Source organism: Schistocerca cancellata, chromosome 3, assembly GCF_023864275.1.
Source record: "Schistocerca cancellata isolate TAMUIC-IGC-003103 chromosome 3, iqSchCanc2.1, whole genome shotgun sequence".
Taxonomy (NCBI): Eukaryota; Metazoa; Arthropoda; class Insecta; order Orthoptera; family Acrididae; genus Schistocerca; species Schistocerca cancellata.
This window is the reverse complement of record NC_064628.1, coordinates 444515840-444531502: the sequence shown is the minus strand read 5'-3', so window position 1 is coordinate 444531502 and position 15663 is coordinate 444515840. Positions and strand designations below refer to the sequence as shown.

The 15663-nt window shown below is 41.7% G+C and overlaps 1 protein-coding gene across 7 annotated transcripts in view; it reads left to right on the top strand.

Annotated features, from left to right (window-relative positions):
- Positions 1-15663, top strand: part of LOC126175202 (cytochrome P450 4d2-like) — a 160743-nt gene that overhangs the window by 33546 nt on the left and 111534 nt on the right. For 6 of the 7 annotated variants that reach the window (XM_049921805.1, XM_049921806.1, XM_049921811.1 and 3 more), the window contains one exon: positions 5624-5894. In XM_049921805.1, the coding sequence (XP_049777762.1) occupies positions 5680-5894 (215 nt within the window). In that variant the 5' untranslated portion in view covers positions 5624-5679. Of the gene's footprint in view, positions 1-5623; positions 5895-15536; positions 15604-15663 lie in introns of all 7 variants that reach the window. The other variant, XM_049921810.1, reaches the window with a different exon arrangement.

Genomic DNA, 15663 nt, shown 5'->3' with positions numbered 1-15663 from the left:
TTGTCTTACAACGTCCTATCAGAATGTGTTTACAGTGAATCGGTAGCTTCATACTGCAAAATCTTATGGCTCCCGAGCCACTGCAGGGTTTTTCTTTAGCGGTGATCAAAGAAATTGAGTGGACTTCCAGACGTGGAAGCTTTGAGGGGGACTCATCATGATTTCCTGTTTAATTTTGGGGAATTTCATGTGAAATCACCCAGTGGCCGTTGCCTTATGTCACAGCTTTTTCTGAAAATAAGGTGTAAGAATATACATAATGAGTTAGGGTTAAACATTTTTTCTGGAATTTTTTGACCAAAATTGTAATCAGGAGGCCATTTTGAAATGTGGGCCCCTTCTACCAACTAGCGTTGAGAAACGAAGTATCTTGTAAGTTTTTAACCAGTATAACTTTTTTATTTATGAATCAATTCTATTCAATTTGGTGTCACTGGAAAGTAAAAGAATAGAGCTATAATACAAGAAATATTAAAGTGCTGTGTCTAAGCAACAAACGTTTGAAATATTGTAATTAATGTAATTTTTAACAATTTTTTTGCAAGTTTCAGTAATATTTTTCTGCAGAATCGCAACTTTCACCATCTCAATTTTTGTTTCAAATAATTCCTACTGCCATACTTTTCAACATAAAAAATCGGAAGGGTGTTTGTCCTCTATTGTTAGATCTTATACTTTTTCAATAATGCTGTAATAACTAATTTCTTCAAATAGTTAATCAACAATACATAAACAACAACGAGAAGTTCATTCTAGCAGCAACACTCATATGGAACACAGGTTGTATGTGTTATGTTTTTGTGTGTCTGAAGGAATTTTTTGTCTTGATTTTTTGCTTCTTACATAAGCAGCCATTCTGTCTGATAAGTTATTTGAAAGTACAGTAGAACCCCTCAATATGATAACGTTCGGGAAATATAGCCCCTCAATATGAGATAGTGAAAAGAAACGATTGAAATTAAAAAGAGAAAGAATTCATCCAATCCATGCATAGTTGCACAGTAAAGAATAACCAGGGAGACTTAATTTAACTTCTATAAGGGCAATGGGTTACATTTTCTCAACGTATTACAGTGCCCTCGGATGTTGTATAATTTTTATGAAGAGACGCTGGACCATCCAGTCATGCTGTTGTCAGGGTTGCGATTTCTTATGACAGCTGGAGCACTCTCCTGGTTATCCCACACACTCTGTAAATTTTCGTGTTAGTCTGGTGATCTCACCAATTTTGCTGCCATTCATAAACGGTATTCCATAAGGTGTTTGCCAAACAGTATAACGCTCTCCTATATAACGCTGTTGTAGCACAATACGCGTCACAGAGTGTCGAAATGTTGTCTTCGCCTGCTCGATCACATGTGTCTAATCGAGCACATATGGGACATCATCGGACAACAATTCCAGCGTCATTCAGAACCAGTATTAACCGTCCTTGTATTGGCCGACCAAGCCTACAGACATGGAACTCCATCCCACAAACTGACATGCGGCACCTGTTTAACAAAATGCATGCATGTTTGCATACTTGCGTTCAACATTCTGCCTGTTACACCGGTTATTAATGCACCGGCATTTCACATTTGCAACAGTATCTCACGCCTACATTAATCTGTGAGCTTGCAATCTTAATCACTTGAATATTTTAAGTAGACATATATGTTCCCAGAATGTCATTACTCTGCATTAATTAACTTTTGGTGTTGACATCTTTTTTCCGTCAGTGTTTTGAATCAGTCAACATGATGGCCGTTTACCTTTTAACTTTCCCTCCCGATATCTGAGTGATCGGCGTGACGGATTGCCGTCCTACATGCCCGGATTCGATTCCCGGTTGGGTCGGGGATTTTATTCGCTCAGGGACTGGGTGTTGTGCTGTCTTCATCATCATTTCATCACTATCCGGTGTGCAGGTCGCCCAATGTGGCGTCGAATGTAATAAGACCTGCACCAAGGCGGCCGGACCTGCCCCGCAAAGGGCCTCCCGGCCAATGACGCCAAAGGCGCATTTCCATTTTTCCTTTTAACTTACTCAACTATCCATCTGTTTTATATATTCGTGTGCTACACTCATTTTCCATTCTTTATATTTTAATTAGTCAACAAATCATCCTTTTATAATTTAAATTGGGCAATTGACGAGCTGTCCTTATTGTGCAAAAGAATTATTTTTGTCAATTGCCATGTAGGATTTTTATATTATTACTTTAAATTTTTGACTCTCATGTGGCTGAAGAGCGACAAATTGTATGCGCTGACAGCCAAGCCCACGCCCATAAAGGGCGGGGGGGATGAAGGTATTATGAAAAAAGGAAAAGTGTCGAAAATAATGCTTATGTATTTCTTATTAGTGATATATGAATTTATATACGGTGATACATTTCATTTGTAATGGCTTTACTTTTGGTGCGCTGTAGATCTAATGATGACAGCAAGAATCAGTCGAAACTCTCAGTGTGAAAAAAATAAAAATACCAAGCGATTTGGGGTGCAGAAGATTTTGGTATTCATCTATGACAGATCGCTCCCTACGAACATGTTCCACTTATATTTTAAAGATAAGTTTGTTCTTCAAACAAATAATTGGATATTATAGTTACGTAAAATGACATCAGTCGTGGGTAAAGTGCGTAGCATAGTTCAGTTCCTTGCTAGGTGTGGTGTGTGTACTGTAAGACCTTCGGTACACACACCATCAGATTATTTGACTTGTCGGTCTAACGAAGTAGGCGAGTGTCAGCAATATGTCTCGTGGTCTTATCGTGGCGTGTTATCTTCTGCCGTTAGGTCAGACGATAGAAATGCCACTTGCACGCTTAGAGTAGCAGATTGACGGTGCCCAACTTTAAACAGAACTTGATTAATTTTCACACACATTTATTAAAATAATAAAAAGCATAGATATACGTAACTTGATTCTGGATTCTGTTTAAAATTGGCAATCTGAAATTTCTTTGGTCTTGGTAAGTTAATCTTATTCTCACATATCTCTGATACTTGACAAAGTGTCTATACATTTATCTTCATGGCTATGTACAGGAATATGATAATCTTATTAGGCGCAGACTGAAACTTGACTGCAGACAAATTCAGACATGTACAGACAGGTGCAGATAGATACAGACTAATGCAGACTGACTAATCGGAGGTCTGTACACTCGTTATAATACCTCGCGTTCAGGTATGACTGCACGAGTGTGATCCGCGAGGAGAAAAGGTTCTACGTTAGCACCAGTCTCATTGGCAGCATTACATATTAATACGCGGATCGGCGGAAGCAGAATTTGGTCCTTCTCTATGACAGCGCCATCTCGTAGTGCGGAGACGGACTACTGTTCAGTCTCTTTAGGATCCGTGCCTAATAGGACTAACAGGGAATATTAAATGTACTTCACAGGTATCTCTCAATAACGGGAAGTGTCAAGGAGATACTGAAAAACTTGAACTGGAACACATTTGAAAATAAAGGCCAGTTACTCTTGAAAATCCTACGTAAAAATCTTCAAGCAGCAGTGTGAAGTGAGGAATTTAGGTACGCAGTGGTAGCACGTATCACTCCAGCAGGAACCATGAAGTCAAGTTTAGACTGTCGGACTACGTAACTTACGGGGACGCAACCGGATGACGTCTTCGACAACTGCCTATCTTAAGACAGGTATACACCACGTGATTTGCCTCGAAAATGACGGATTATGCCCCTACTGAATTATCGCAGTTGTCGAAGACGTCACCCGTCTGCATTCCAGTAATTTGTTCGAACGTTTTATGGCCCGTTCTTCTCAGTTAAGTTACAAAATACACGATTTTCACTATTATTTTCAAACTGATGAAGCAATAAATTTTAATCTTTTGCTCATTATTTACTGAATCTTGGAAAATATTTTCTGATTTTTTAAGAAATTCAGTAATCGTTAAGTCCATTTACGAGGAGTTATAGTTACTCTGACCGCAATGAGATGTGTCCAAGACGGAAGTCCTGAAGCCTGCAGCTTTTATCTGAAATCATAAAACAGACATTTTTCTTAATCAAAAGGATACTGCGCACGCACTAATAGCACAGGTTTTTTTTCTTTCTATGAATTTGAAAAAATAATAAAATGGCGCACGTTTGAAACAAAAGTGTAGCTCTGTCGTCTGTTTTTGCTCACGTAGTTTGCAAAAACCAGTGAAGAAATGAAAATAAAAGAAATTTTCCTCTTGCTCCTTGAGGACATGCCACAGGAATAAGTCAACCAAAATTCAGAAAAGTGTCTTTATTAGTTACATTTCTTCAACTGCATTAGACTGTCTTGTACAGCAACCGTAGGTACAATATTTGAGTTAAAAAATGGTTCAAATGGTTCTGAGAACTATGGGACTTAACTTCTGAGGTCATCAGTCCCCTATAAATTAGAACTACTTAAACCTAACTAACCTAAGGACATCACACACACCCATGCCCGAGGCAGGATTCGAACCTGCGACCGTAGCGTTCGCGCGGTTCCAGACTGTAGCGCCTAGAACTGCTCGGCCACACCGGCCGGCTGCGTTAAAAACTGTCTTGGTGGCACTTTGTTCTTTTAATATCAAAGCGTTTCCCCTTCGTGGGGCATCTTCGTATTGTCTATAAGAATAACAAAATAAGAAAAAATAAGGTCTTAGATTGCTCGATTCAAAATGTTAATAACGAATTTTCACTATTCTTAAAACTTTCCTTTTACAACATATTAAAAGCAATGAAATGGCTCTGTGCTAGACTGAAGCACGTGTCAAATCAGATGAACCCACAGAGATGTAGACAAAAACAAGTAATGTAATTTTGTGTAAGCGCGGGCTAGAATTTTAAGTAAATAATGAAAATGAACGTACCTTAACGAAGCCGTACCTGCGGGCCAAAATGGTGAAATGGTAATACAACACTCACAAATAAGTGTGCACACTTGAACATAATGCACTGTAGTGCCGCCGTAACTTCACGGAAGCGATGTCAAGCGAGCGCACAGGCAAGCAATAGAATGAGATTCGCATACAATGTCTGCAGAGAGCGTACGTAGGCGGCGTCTAAAGCAGTTATTTGACAGTTGGCGTATTTAATGCTTACAAAAACCGATCTAAAAATTGTCGATTCATTGTTATGAAAGAAAACGGTTAAAACCAATGAGAACACACTCGCCCATAAATATCCGCAGTCCATTCAGCTTGAAATACGCGGAATGAATTAGGTGTGCACGGCCTTTTCTTTCCGATTACGCGGTTGAACCTACCCCTCAGGATCTCCCAGCCAAGATCCCACACGATTATTTACTTGCGTCTTAGCTTAGTAAAAGTCGTATGTGAGCAATAATACGTGTATAACGTCTGAAGTGCATGAATTATGCAAAGAATAGGCCTAATGTGATAAAGACATGGATTAAGCAACAGTCAACAAAAGGAATACCCAGATAGTAAGAGAAACGTTTTGATACTTGTGTGTCTGACGTGTAGCTCACGCATACTTGGAACTCTAAAATAAATTCCCGAATTATTTTATTGCCACCTGCATGAAAATGAAATTTCAAAATGGATGGATTCTATCGCTCTCTGTTCATGTTCCAGAAGTAATCTGAGGGACCAGTGTTGAATGTAACTACCACTGGAAATACCACAGTTGTTGCAGGTGAGACCCCAAGCGGCTGTGTATTGCTGTACGGAGCGTCAGAAGAGATGAGCGTGTGGACCGCCTGCTGGCAGGGCCTCGGCCTCGTGGTGGGAGCTCTGCTGGCCGTCTTCAGCTGGCTCTGGATCACTCGGCCTCGCACCAACGCGCCCGGGCCCACTCCGCTGCCGCTGTTGGGAAACCTCCCACATTTCTGGCGAAATCTGCCCGTCGTCGTGAACGACTTTAGGAAGCTGCAACGTTGCTATGGCGACGTCTTCAGGTACTTAAATTTTCAGCGTCAGACTGCTACCTTGTTAAACACTGAGGTAAAAAAAAAAAAAAGGTTCAAATGTGTGTAAAATCTTATGGGATTTAACTGCTAAGGTCATCAATCCCTAAGCTTACAAACTACTCAACCTAAATTATCCTAAGGACGAACACACACACCCATGCCTGAGGGAGGACTCGAACCTCCACCGGGACCAGCCGCACAGTCCATGACTGCAACGCCTTAGACCGCTCAGCTAAGTAAGACAAAAGTCATGGGATAGCGATATGCACATGTACATATGACGTTAGCATCTAGTACGCAGAATATAAAAGGATAGTACATGGGCGAATCTGTCACTGCTATGGAAGTGATTTATGTGAAAGGGTTTCCGGCGTGATTATGGTCGCACGAAAAGAATTAACACACTTAGAATGCGGAATGGTAGTAGGAGCCAGAAACATGTAACATCCCACTTCTTAAATACACTCCTGGAAATTGAAATAAGAACACCGTGAATTCATTGTCCCAGGAAGGGGAAACTTTATTGACACATTCCTGGGGTCAGATACATCACATGATCACACTGACAGAACCACAGGCACATAGACACAGGCAACACAGCATGCACAATGTCGGCACTAGTACAGTGTATATCCACCTTTCGCAGCAATGCAGGCTGCTATTCTCCCATGGAGACGATCGTAGAGATGCTGGATGTAGTCCTGTGGAACGGCTTGCCATGCCATTTCCACCTGGCGCCTCAGTTGGACCAGCGTTCGTGCTGGACGTGCAGACCGCGTGAGACGACGCTTCATCCAGTCCCAAACATGCTCAATGGGGGACAGATCCGGAGATCTTGCTGGCCAGGGTAGTTGACTTACACCTTCTAGAGCACGTTGGGTGGCACGGGATACATGCGGACGTGCATTGTCCTGTTGGAACAGCAAGTTCCCTTGCCGGTCTAGGAATGGTAGAACGATGGGTTCGATGACGGTTTGGATGTACCGTGCACTATTCAGTGTCCCCTCGACGATCACCAGTGGTGTACGGCCAGTGTAGGAGATCGCTCCCCACACCATGATGCCGGGTGTTGGCCCTGTGTGCCTCGGTCGTATGCAGTCCTGATCGTGGCGCTCACCTGCACGGCGCCAAACACGCATACGACCATCATTGGCACCAAGGCAGAAGCGACTCTCATCGCTGAAGACGACACGTCTCCATTCGTCCCTCCATTCACGCCTGTCGCGACACCACTGGAGGCGGGCTGCACGATGTTGGGGCGTGAGCGGAAGACGGCCTAACGGTGTGCGGGACCGTAGCCCAGCTTCATGGAGACGGTTGCGAATGGTCCTCGCCGATACCCCAGGAGCAACAGTGTCCTAATTTGCTGGGAAGTGGCGGTGCGGTCCCCTACGGCACTGCGTAGGATCCTACGGTCTTGGCGTGCATCCGTGCGTCGCTGCTGTCCGGTCCCAGGTCGACGGGCACGTGCGCCTTCCGCCGACCACTGGCGACAACATCGATGTACTGTGGAGACCTCACGCCCCACGTGTTGAGCAATTCGGCGGTACGTCCACCCGGCCTCCCGCATGCCCACTATACGCCCTCGCTCAAAGTCCGTCAACTGCACATACGGTTCACGTCCACGCTGTCGCGGCATGCTACCAGTGTTAAAGACTGCGATGGAGCTCCGTATGCCACGGCAAACTGGCTGACACTGACGGCGGCGGTGCACAAATGCTGCGCAGCTAGCGCCATTCGACGGCCAACACCGCGGTTCCTGGTGTGCCCGCTGTGCCGTGCGTGTGATCATTGCTTGTACAGCCCTCTCGCAGTGTCCGGAGCAAGTATGGTGGGTCTGACACACCGGTGTCAATGTGTTCTTTTTTCCATTTCCAGGAGTGTAGTTAGCGAATTCAATATTTCGAGATCCACGGTATCGAGAGTGAGCAGAGAATATCAAAGTTCAGGCATTACCTCTCTCTACGAAAAATGCACTGGCCGACGGCCTTCACTAGACGACTGAGAGCAGCGTTAGTTTTTTCAGTGCTAGCAGTCAAGCAACACTGCATGAAACAATAGCGGAAAACAATGTGGGACGCACGACGAACGTATCCGTAAGGACAGAGCGACGAAATGTGACGTTAAGGGGGGTAGGACGTCAAACGCGCCGACTTGGAGCAGGAGAGGCACCACAGGACATTTTAATTTCCACTGTCTATACTTTTACAAATAAATTCATGAAACTTTCTCAGCCTGACCAGGAACGATTCACTGTTCACACTCATAGCAGTGGAAATTCAAAAACGTAACAAAATAATTTCTTTACACGTGTAACTGCATCATTTTTTCACATACTATTGGCTACATTTGTAGCTATAGGTATACTTTTCTTCATAAGCAAGAGAGATTCTTCGATGAATTTTGCACAGCATGCAAACCATACTTACAGGTGTGTGAAACTCTACAATTTTTTCAAATCTATTGAAAACTGTGGTAAGAATTGAGATAATTAACTATAAAATTTGTGTTTTTTCTAAACATCAAGTTTTAAATGCACCAGCTCACTCATTTTTACATAAATTAAATAAATTCAGTGACATTAAATACGTTCAGTGACGGGATTGCTCTCATCATAAGCGACAACAAACCAACACTGACAACTATGGTTCAGGTACACATCCGGACGTTCTAACCAGGACATGAAGGAAGAAAATGGCCAGCACAAAAAACTTGTAATAGAGAAAGTATATGAGGATACTGAACGGGTAATTCAGTGTGTAAAGAGAAATTAAATGTAGTAGTCACGATAGACTGTAATGTGGTTGGAGGAGGAGCTACACTTTGGAAAAGATCGAGAGATACGGAGAGATTTCGATTTCAGTTAGATTACATCACCATCGGGCAGAGATTCCGAAATCGGATATTGGATACTAAGGCGTACTCAGAAGCAGATGTAGACTCAAAACACAATTCAGTAATGTAAATCGAAGGCTGGAGTTGAAGAAACTAGTCAGGATGAATCAGTGCGCAAAGAGGCGGAATACGGAAGTACTAAGAAATGAAGAGACACTCTTGAAGTTCTCTGAGTCTATAGAAATTCCTCTAATGAACTGCTCAGAAGGAATAACAATTGAAGAGGAATGGGCATCTCCAAAAAGGTCAGTCACAGAAGTTGGAAAGAAAACTGTAGACAGAGGGAAGGCGAATGATTTGAAACCATGGATAACAGATAAAATACTTCAGCTGATCGACGGAAGAAAGAAGTATAAAAATGTTCTCAACAGTTTAGGACTACAGTTAGACCAATCGCTTAGAAACGAAAGAAATAACAAATGCAAGGAAGCTTAGAAAAATGGCTGCATGCAAAATGTAAGGGAACCGAAAAAGAAATAGCTGTCGGAAGAATGAACTTAGCTTATAGAAAAGTCTAAACGACCTTCGGGTGAAATTAAAGTAAGAGTGGTAACATCAAGGGTACAAAGGGAATAGCTTCGTTAAATGCAGTGGAAAGAGCAGATAGGTGGAAGGAGTTCACTGAAGGCCTCTACGAGGGGAAAAACATCTCAACGTGGCAGAAGAAGAAATAGGAGTCACCAGGGCAAAGATATGGGATCCAGTATTAGAATTAGAATTTCAAACGGCTTTGGAAGACTTAAGATCAAATAAGGTAGAAGGGATGGACAATATTCTATCGGGGTTTCTAAAATCATTGTGTGAAGCAACAACAAAGCGGCTATTCACGATGATGTGTAGAATGTATAACACTGGCGATACACCATCAGAATTTCGGAAGGGCATCATTCACACAACTCCGAAGACTGCAAGAATTGACTAGTGCGAGAATCATCGTATAGTCAGCTTAAGGGCTGAAGCATGAAGCTGATGACAAAAATAATATATAGAAGAATGCAAGAGAAAACTGAATATCTGTTACATGGCTATCAGTTTGGCTTTAGAAAAGATAAAGGCACGAGAGACGCAGTTCCTACGTTGCGTCTGGTAATGTAAGCAAGACTGAAGAAAAACTGAGACACGTTCATTGGAAGTGGCAACTTGGAAAAAGCGTTCGATAGTGTAAAATGGTGCACGATGTTCGACATTCTGAGAGAAATGTGGGTAAACGATAGGGAAAGACGGGTACAATGCAATATATATAAGAATAGAGAGGGAACAATAAGACTGGGATCAATTTCGAAATGCTTGGATTGAAAAAGGTTTAAGGCTGGGATACAGTCTTTTGCCCCTACTTTTCTATCTCTACATCTAAGAAGCAGTGAAGGAAATAAAACACACTTTGAAGAGGGGAACCTAAATTCGGGGTGAAAGGACATCAATGATAAGATTCTCTGACGACTTTGCTATCCTCAGTGAACGTGAAGAAGTGTTGCAGCATGTGTTGAATGGACTGAGAAGTCTACTGAGTTCAGAATGTCGACTGAGAGTAATTCGACGAGAAACGAAATGAGAAGCAGCAAAAATGAGAATATCAAGAATCCTAACATCACAATTGTTGATCACACAGTAGACGAGATAAAGGAATTATGCTACCTACGTAGGTAGCAAAATAACAGATGACGGACGGAGTAAGGAGGACATAAAAAGCAGACTCCCAGTGGCAAAAAGGCATTAATGGCCTGCTAATATCAGACTTAGGTCATAGTTTGAGGAATAAATTTCTGAGTATGAACGGTTGGGGCACATTATTGTATGGTAGTGTGACATGAAAAATGTGAGAAGCAGAACCGCAGAGAATCGTAGCCTTTGAGATGTGATGCTACATAAGAATGTTGAACATTGGATGGACTGATACGGCAAAGAATGAGGAGTTTCTCCGCAGAATCGGCAAGGTTGGAATACATCCAGATAATAATTGAGGACGTAGGCTGCAATCGCTATTCTGAGATAAAAATGTTGGCACAGCAGAGGAATTCGCTGGCCAGAGTGGCCCAGCGGTTCCAGGCACTTCAATCTGGTACCGCGCTACCGCTACAGTCGCAGGTTCGAATCCTGCCTCGGCCATGGATGTGTGTGATGTCCTTAGGTTAGTTAGGTTTAAGTAGTCCTACGCTCTGGGGAACTGATGACCTCAGATGTTAAGTCCCATAGTGATCAGAGCCATTTGAAGCAAGCAGAGGAATTCGTGGCGGCACACACTCAGCTGTGATTGCTCCAGAGCTGCAGTGAGCGAGTTACTGACCAAACGTTCCAACGCAATATTAGTCATCATTGTCAGCAGCATCACGATTTTCTTCCAGCGTCCGGACAGGAACTATGTAAACGAAATGCCTCCATTGATTTCTCTCACCATTGCTTGCCACATTACTGTTCTCCTCTCCTCTGGTGTGTCCGTCTCTTCCTAGACCACCAAATCGGTCTTTTTCCAGGTACCTCCATCACCAAATACTAACGTGAAGCCATTTCGGTGTATTTGATTCACATTACATAACCACTTCACTCTCGCAGTGCTGATTCCTTCCTCCATGGTCAAGGTCACCTGCATGTCTCTCCTTATATACTCGTTCCTGACTCTGTCTCTACTGCTTTTTTGTAGAGCTAACCTAAGGAACTTCATTTCACATGCCTGCATCTGAATTGTATCTCTCGTATTCATGACACATATCTCCATATTACACGTCGTGATTAGCAGCAGACACATTTTGTGCATGATATGTTCACCTGTTAAAGAGACTACCTTGTCTCATATTAGGTTTTGTACTAGTTGGGAGAAGTTGGATGCTTTTGCTAATCTGTTTAAAACTTCCAATCTGGCATTTCCATCACACTGGAAGACAACAGCCAGATAACTGAAACTCTTCGCTCATTCAACTTTATCTCCTTTTGTATGACGAAACATGATGTGGGTATCCTACTCATCTTCAGTACCACTGTCTTTCTGTTGTATTGTATTGTTTCGATATGGGGACCTAGAAACGACGGAGAGGCTTCGTCCACGCCGTAGCCCTCAGTGGTTCACAACCCCACAACAGGCTACAGCAGACCACTCATCCCACCACCGCCCCACAGCGAACCCAGGGTTACTGTGCGGTTCGCCCCCCAGTGGATCCCTCGGGAAAGTCTCACACCAGACGAGTGTAACCCCAAATGTTGGCGTGGTAGGGTAATGGTGTTGTGTGTGTGCGCGCAGACAGTGTTTGCACAGCAATCGTCGAAATGTGTAACTGAGGCTGAATAAGGGGAACAAGCCCGCATTCGCCGAGACAGATGGAGAACCATCCACAGACTGGCCGGCACACCGAACCTCGACACTAATCCGACGGGTGGTTTCGTGCCGGGGACCGATACGCCTACAGTTAACCAGGCGGGCGTCTTTCTCTTACTCACAGCCAACTCTAATTCCTTAGTCTATTTCCAGTAATCCAGTCTCCTCTGAACCTTCATTTCCCTCTCTTCCCAAATCGCGACGTAATCAGCAGCAGAAAAAGCAATGAGTTCTACCTTTTCTACTTCCTTGATTTCTTTCATGATTATGTCCATAAGTGCAATGAAGAGTAGCGAAGAAAGCAAATTACCTCGTTGTTCATCTCTCCTTAACACTACTATCAGATGTTTTCCTTTTTTTCAATTCTTCTTCATTAAATGACGGAGTGATAATATGAGATCTATCGTTCTGCTGTTGTTCTTCAAATAGATGTTCTGAGAATCTTCCTCAGTATCTTTTCTACGATCTTTTCGATTATCATAGGGCAGTCTGATTCCTGGGTAGTTAGTGCACTTCTCTTTACTTCCTTTCGTAAACAGTTGAATTATATTTCCGTTTTTCCAACCATCCGGCAGTTTCTTATCTTTCCATGTCACCCCCGAGCATCCGATGTAACCGCTGCATTCTTTGGATTCCTGCTGCCTTAATCACATCTGCTGTCGGCCCCTCTAGTTCTGCCGCCTTCCCACCTATAATCTTTTTCAGTGCACATTCAGTCTATGCCTAAAAACTGGCTGCTGTTCTTCCTCTACTTCAATGACTTCGGCGGCACTTTCTTGTTCATTTTCCCCATTAGTAAGATTCCGAAATAATTCGCCGTATTCGATGGCTTAATTTCAGTCTAGGGTACAGCACAGTAAAGCAAAGTTAAAACCGACGAAAATTTTACAATCTTCGCCACATGTGAGCGACTATTATATTGCTGAAATATTCTATGATGGTATTCCTGACGGAAGAAGGTACGCCGCACTTTACAATATCACCAGTGTAGTGGCAGCGGTTCATATTGATACGAATAGACAGAAGTGGATACTATGTTGTTTCCATTAATGTTCCACTGTAACAAACGTGTCGTTTGTCCACTTTGACGCACAACAAAGACTGCGATCGCTGATGATAGGGTCTAACTTTAATACACCTCCATCATCGTAGGAAGTTTAGGGTGGAGTGTCAGAAAACATACCACTCTTCCTATCAGCATGCGAGCGTTGGCGTTGATGAGTTCACTGCATTCCCAGCCTTACTCTGATATTTAATTAACAGTATTTAGAGTGTACAAAAAGCGGCCATTCCTGTCAAACGTATCGGTCTTCTACTTATAACCAGCTGAGCTGGGAAATCTGAGTGTAACTGTGACGGTACTCCGAAGGCACTAAAATATTCTGTGCGGCCGGTGGAACAACAGAGGCGACTACCAGAATATCTTTCTGCAAAACAACAGTATTATGATTTAATCTTGCGGACAAAAATTGAACAATGATACTGCTATGTACACAATCAGTTGCAGTTAAACAAATGGGACACACAGTTAAAGACTGTAAGTGAAAGATCTTTAATCACCTCAGAATTAAGGACACTAATAATTCTGTGACAATTAATGGTAAGGATTCTGTCAAATATCTCATTGAGACTCCACTCCCAGGAGACGCCCCAGACGGGGACGGCGATATCCACATAAAAAGGGCAATGATATAAAAGCACAGCGGCGGAGAGGGAATAGTCATACCATTTGTACAAGAATGGACTCAAGACAGGCATGGTATCTGGTTCTGACAACACATGCGGCGATGAGTTACTCCAAATGAACCTGAAAGACTGGGCCATGTTTAACAATTTCATTAAATGAATGTCTCTTTGTGTTGTCGGATACATAATATCTAGCAACGTTATTATTACTAAAATAACTTCATTTTGCAGTTCAATTTCGTTGTTGAGGACTTTAGGAAAACTTCAAGAAAAACTTACATGCAACAGATTACAAAGTCACGTAGAACGGTATGGACCTAATGAATGCAAATTTGGATTTAGATAAGATAAGACAATAAATAGTGCGATTAATTATGCTCTGACTGTTATTGACAACATAAAGTCAAAATATTTGTTTGAGATTACGATAAATATTTTCGGAGTTTTCGATAACTTATGTTAGTTTCCACCGTTCGCACAGCTTAGGAAAGGGAATTTCCATTGATCCTTTTAGTGTAGTTTTATAGACGACTGTCAAAGTTAGAGTTGCGCTGTGGTAAGCGTAGACAAAATTACTAGGCGACTTACGAAATGATGGTCACAAGATTTTTCGGAATATCACAATAGAACCGATGTTACAGATACATCAAAGAGTTAGTTTACTGAAGGTGTCACAACACATGCTAATAACATCATGCTAGTTGTATCCTATAATTACAGGACAGAACACGAGGTCAGTGCTCTAAGAAAATATTTTCCAAGGTTCCTGCAAGTCAGTTTCCCACAGCCAGCTCATCATTGTGCTTTTATGTATCGCCTAGTAAACTGATCAGTTTATGTATTTATAATTAGCTAATCTTGCCAAATTTAGTAGATTATTTCTTACTTCGTTCATAATTTCAGTAACTGTCACATTTGTAAATAGATAATAGACATCTGACGACAAGAAATTTTCCAATAATTGGTATTTTTGTGTCTTCAATCAGATCAATTACATCCATTGAGTATTTCTTGATATATGAAGAGCGCTTCGTTAGCAATGTATTTAGCATTTTGTAAGAGTGTATGAAGAGTGTATGTTGGACTACTTATTTAATTTACAACAGCTGTAACAGGAATCACTTATTCTTGTAATTTTTGTTGCACTTTCAGTTTAAGTCCTTGCACAACTATTCATTTCCTAAACACAATGTAGAAACATACATTTTAAAAGCTAATTTAATAAGTGTCTGAAATTTGTTCGTTGGTCTGTTCTCTAACTTCTAAATGTTATTCCCCCTGAAAAAATTCTTTGTTTTGTAACATAGTCTTCTTTTTGTATAACTATGATTGTACTGATTTTGTCTGATTTATTGCTATCGCAGTGTGTGATTACAGTTTATTGTTGATATTCTTGAAGTTGATAATTTCATCAATCTATTTTTAACAGTTTTATCCTTCTGTAGTTGTTTGTTAATGAAACTGAGATTTTGATGCTGATGTGGTTCTGCTCCATTGTTGGTAACTTAACTGTATCTAATGCTACAACAGTACGGGCAATTGTGGATTCAATATTAGTATTATTAAGTATTGTTGTTATGTAGTTCTTTATAAAATAGTTCCTCTTTTTTAGCGTCAAACTATATGTCAATAAGTTTTATTAGTCTTTCATATAACGTAAAATCTGAATTATTGGCGTATTTCTTTTGTTGTTATTTGTTTTCTAGTTAAGAGTAATAAGCTTCTTGGTGTGACTTTGCCAGATCACATCAGTTTCTCCATGCGTATATTTGGCCGTTGTTTATGTTATTAGATGCAAATGAGCTTGAGGTAAGATTTTCCATGATTCATATGTGCTAAGACAAGCTGTTGGTTCAAGAAGCCTTTCAA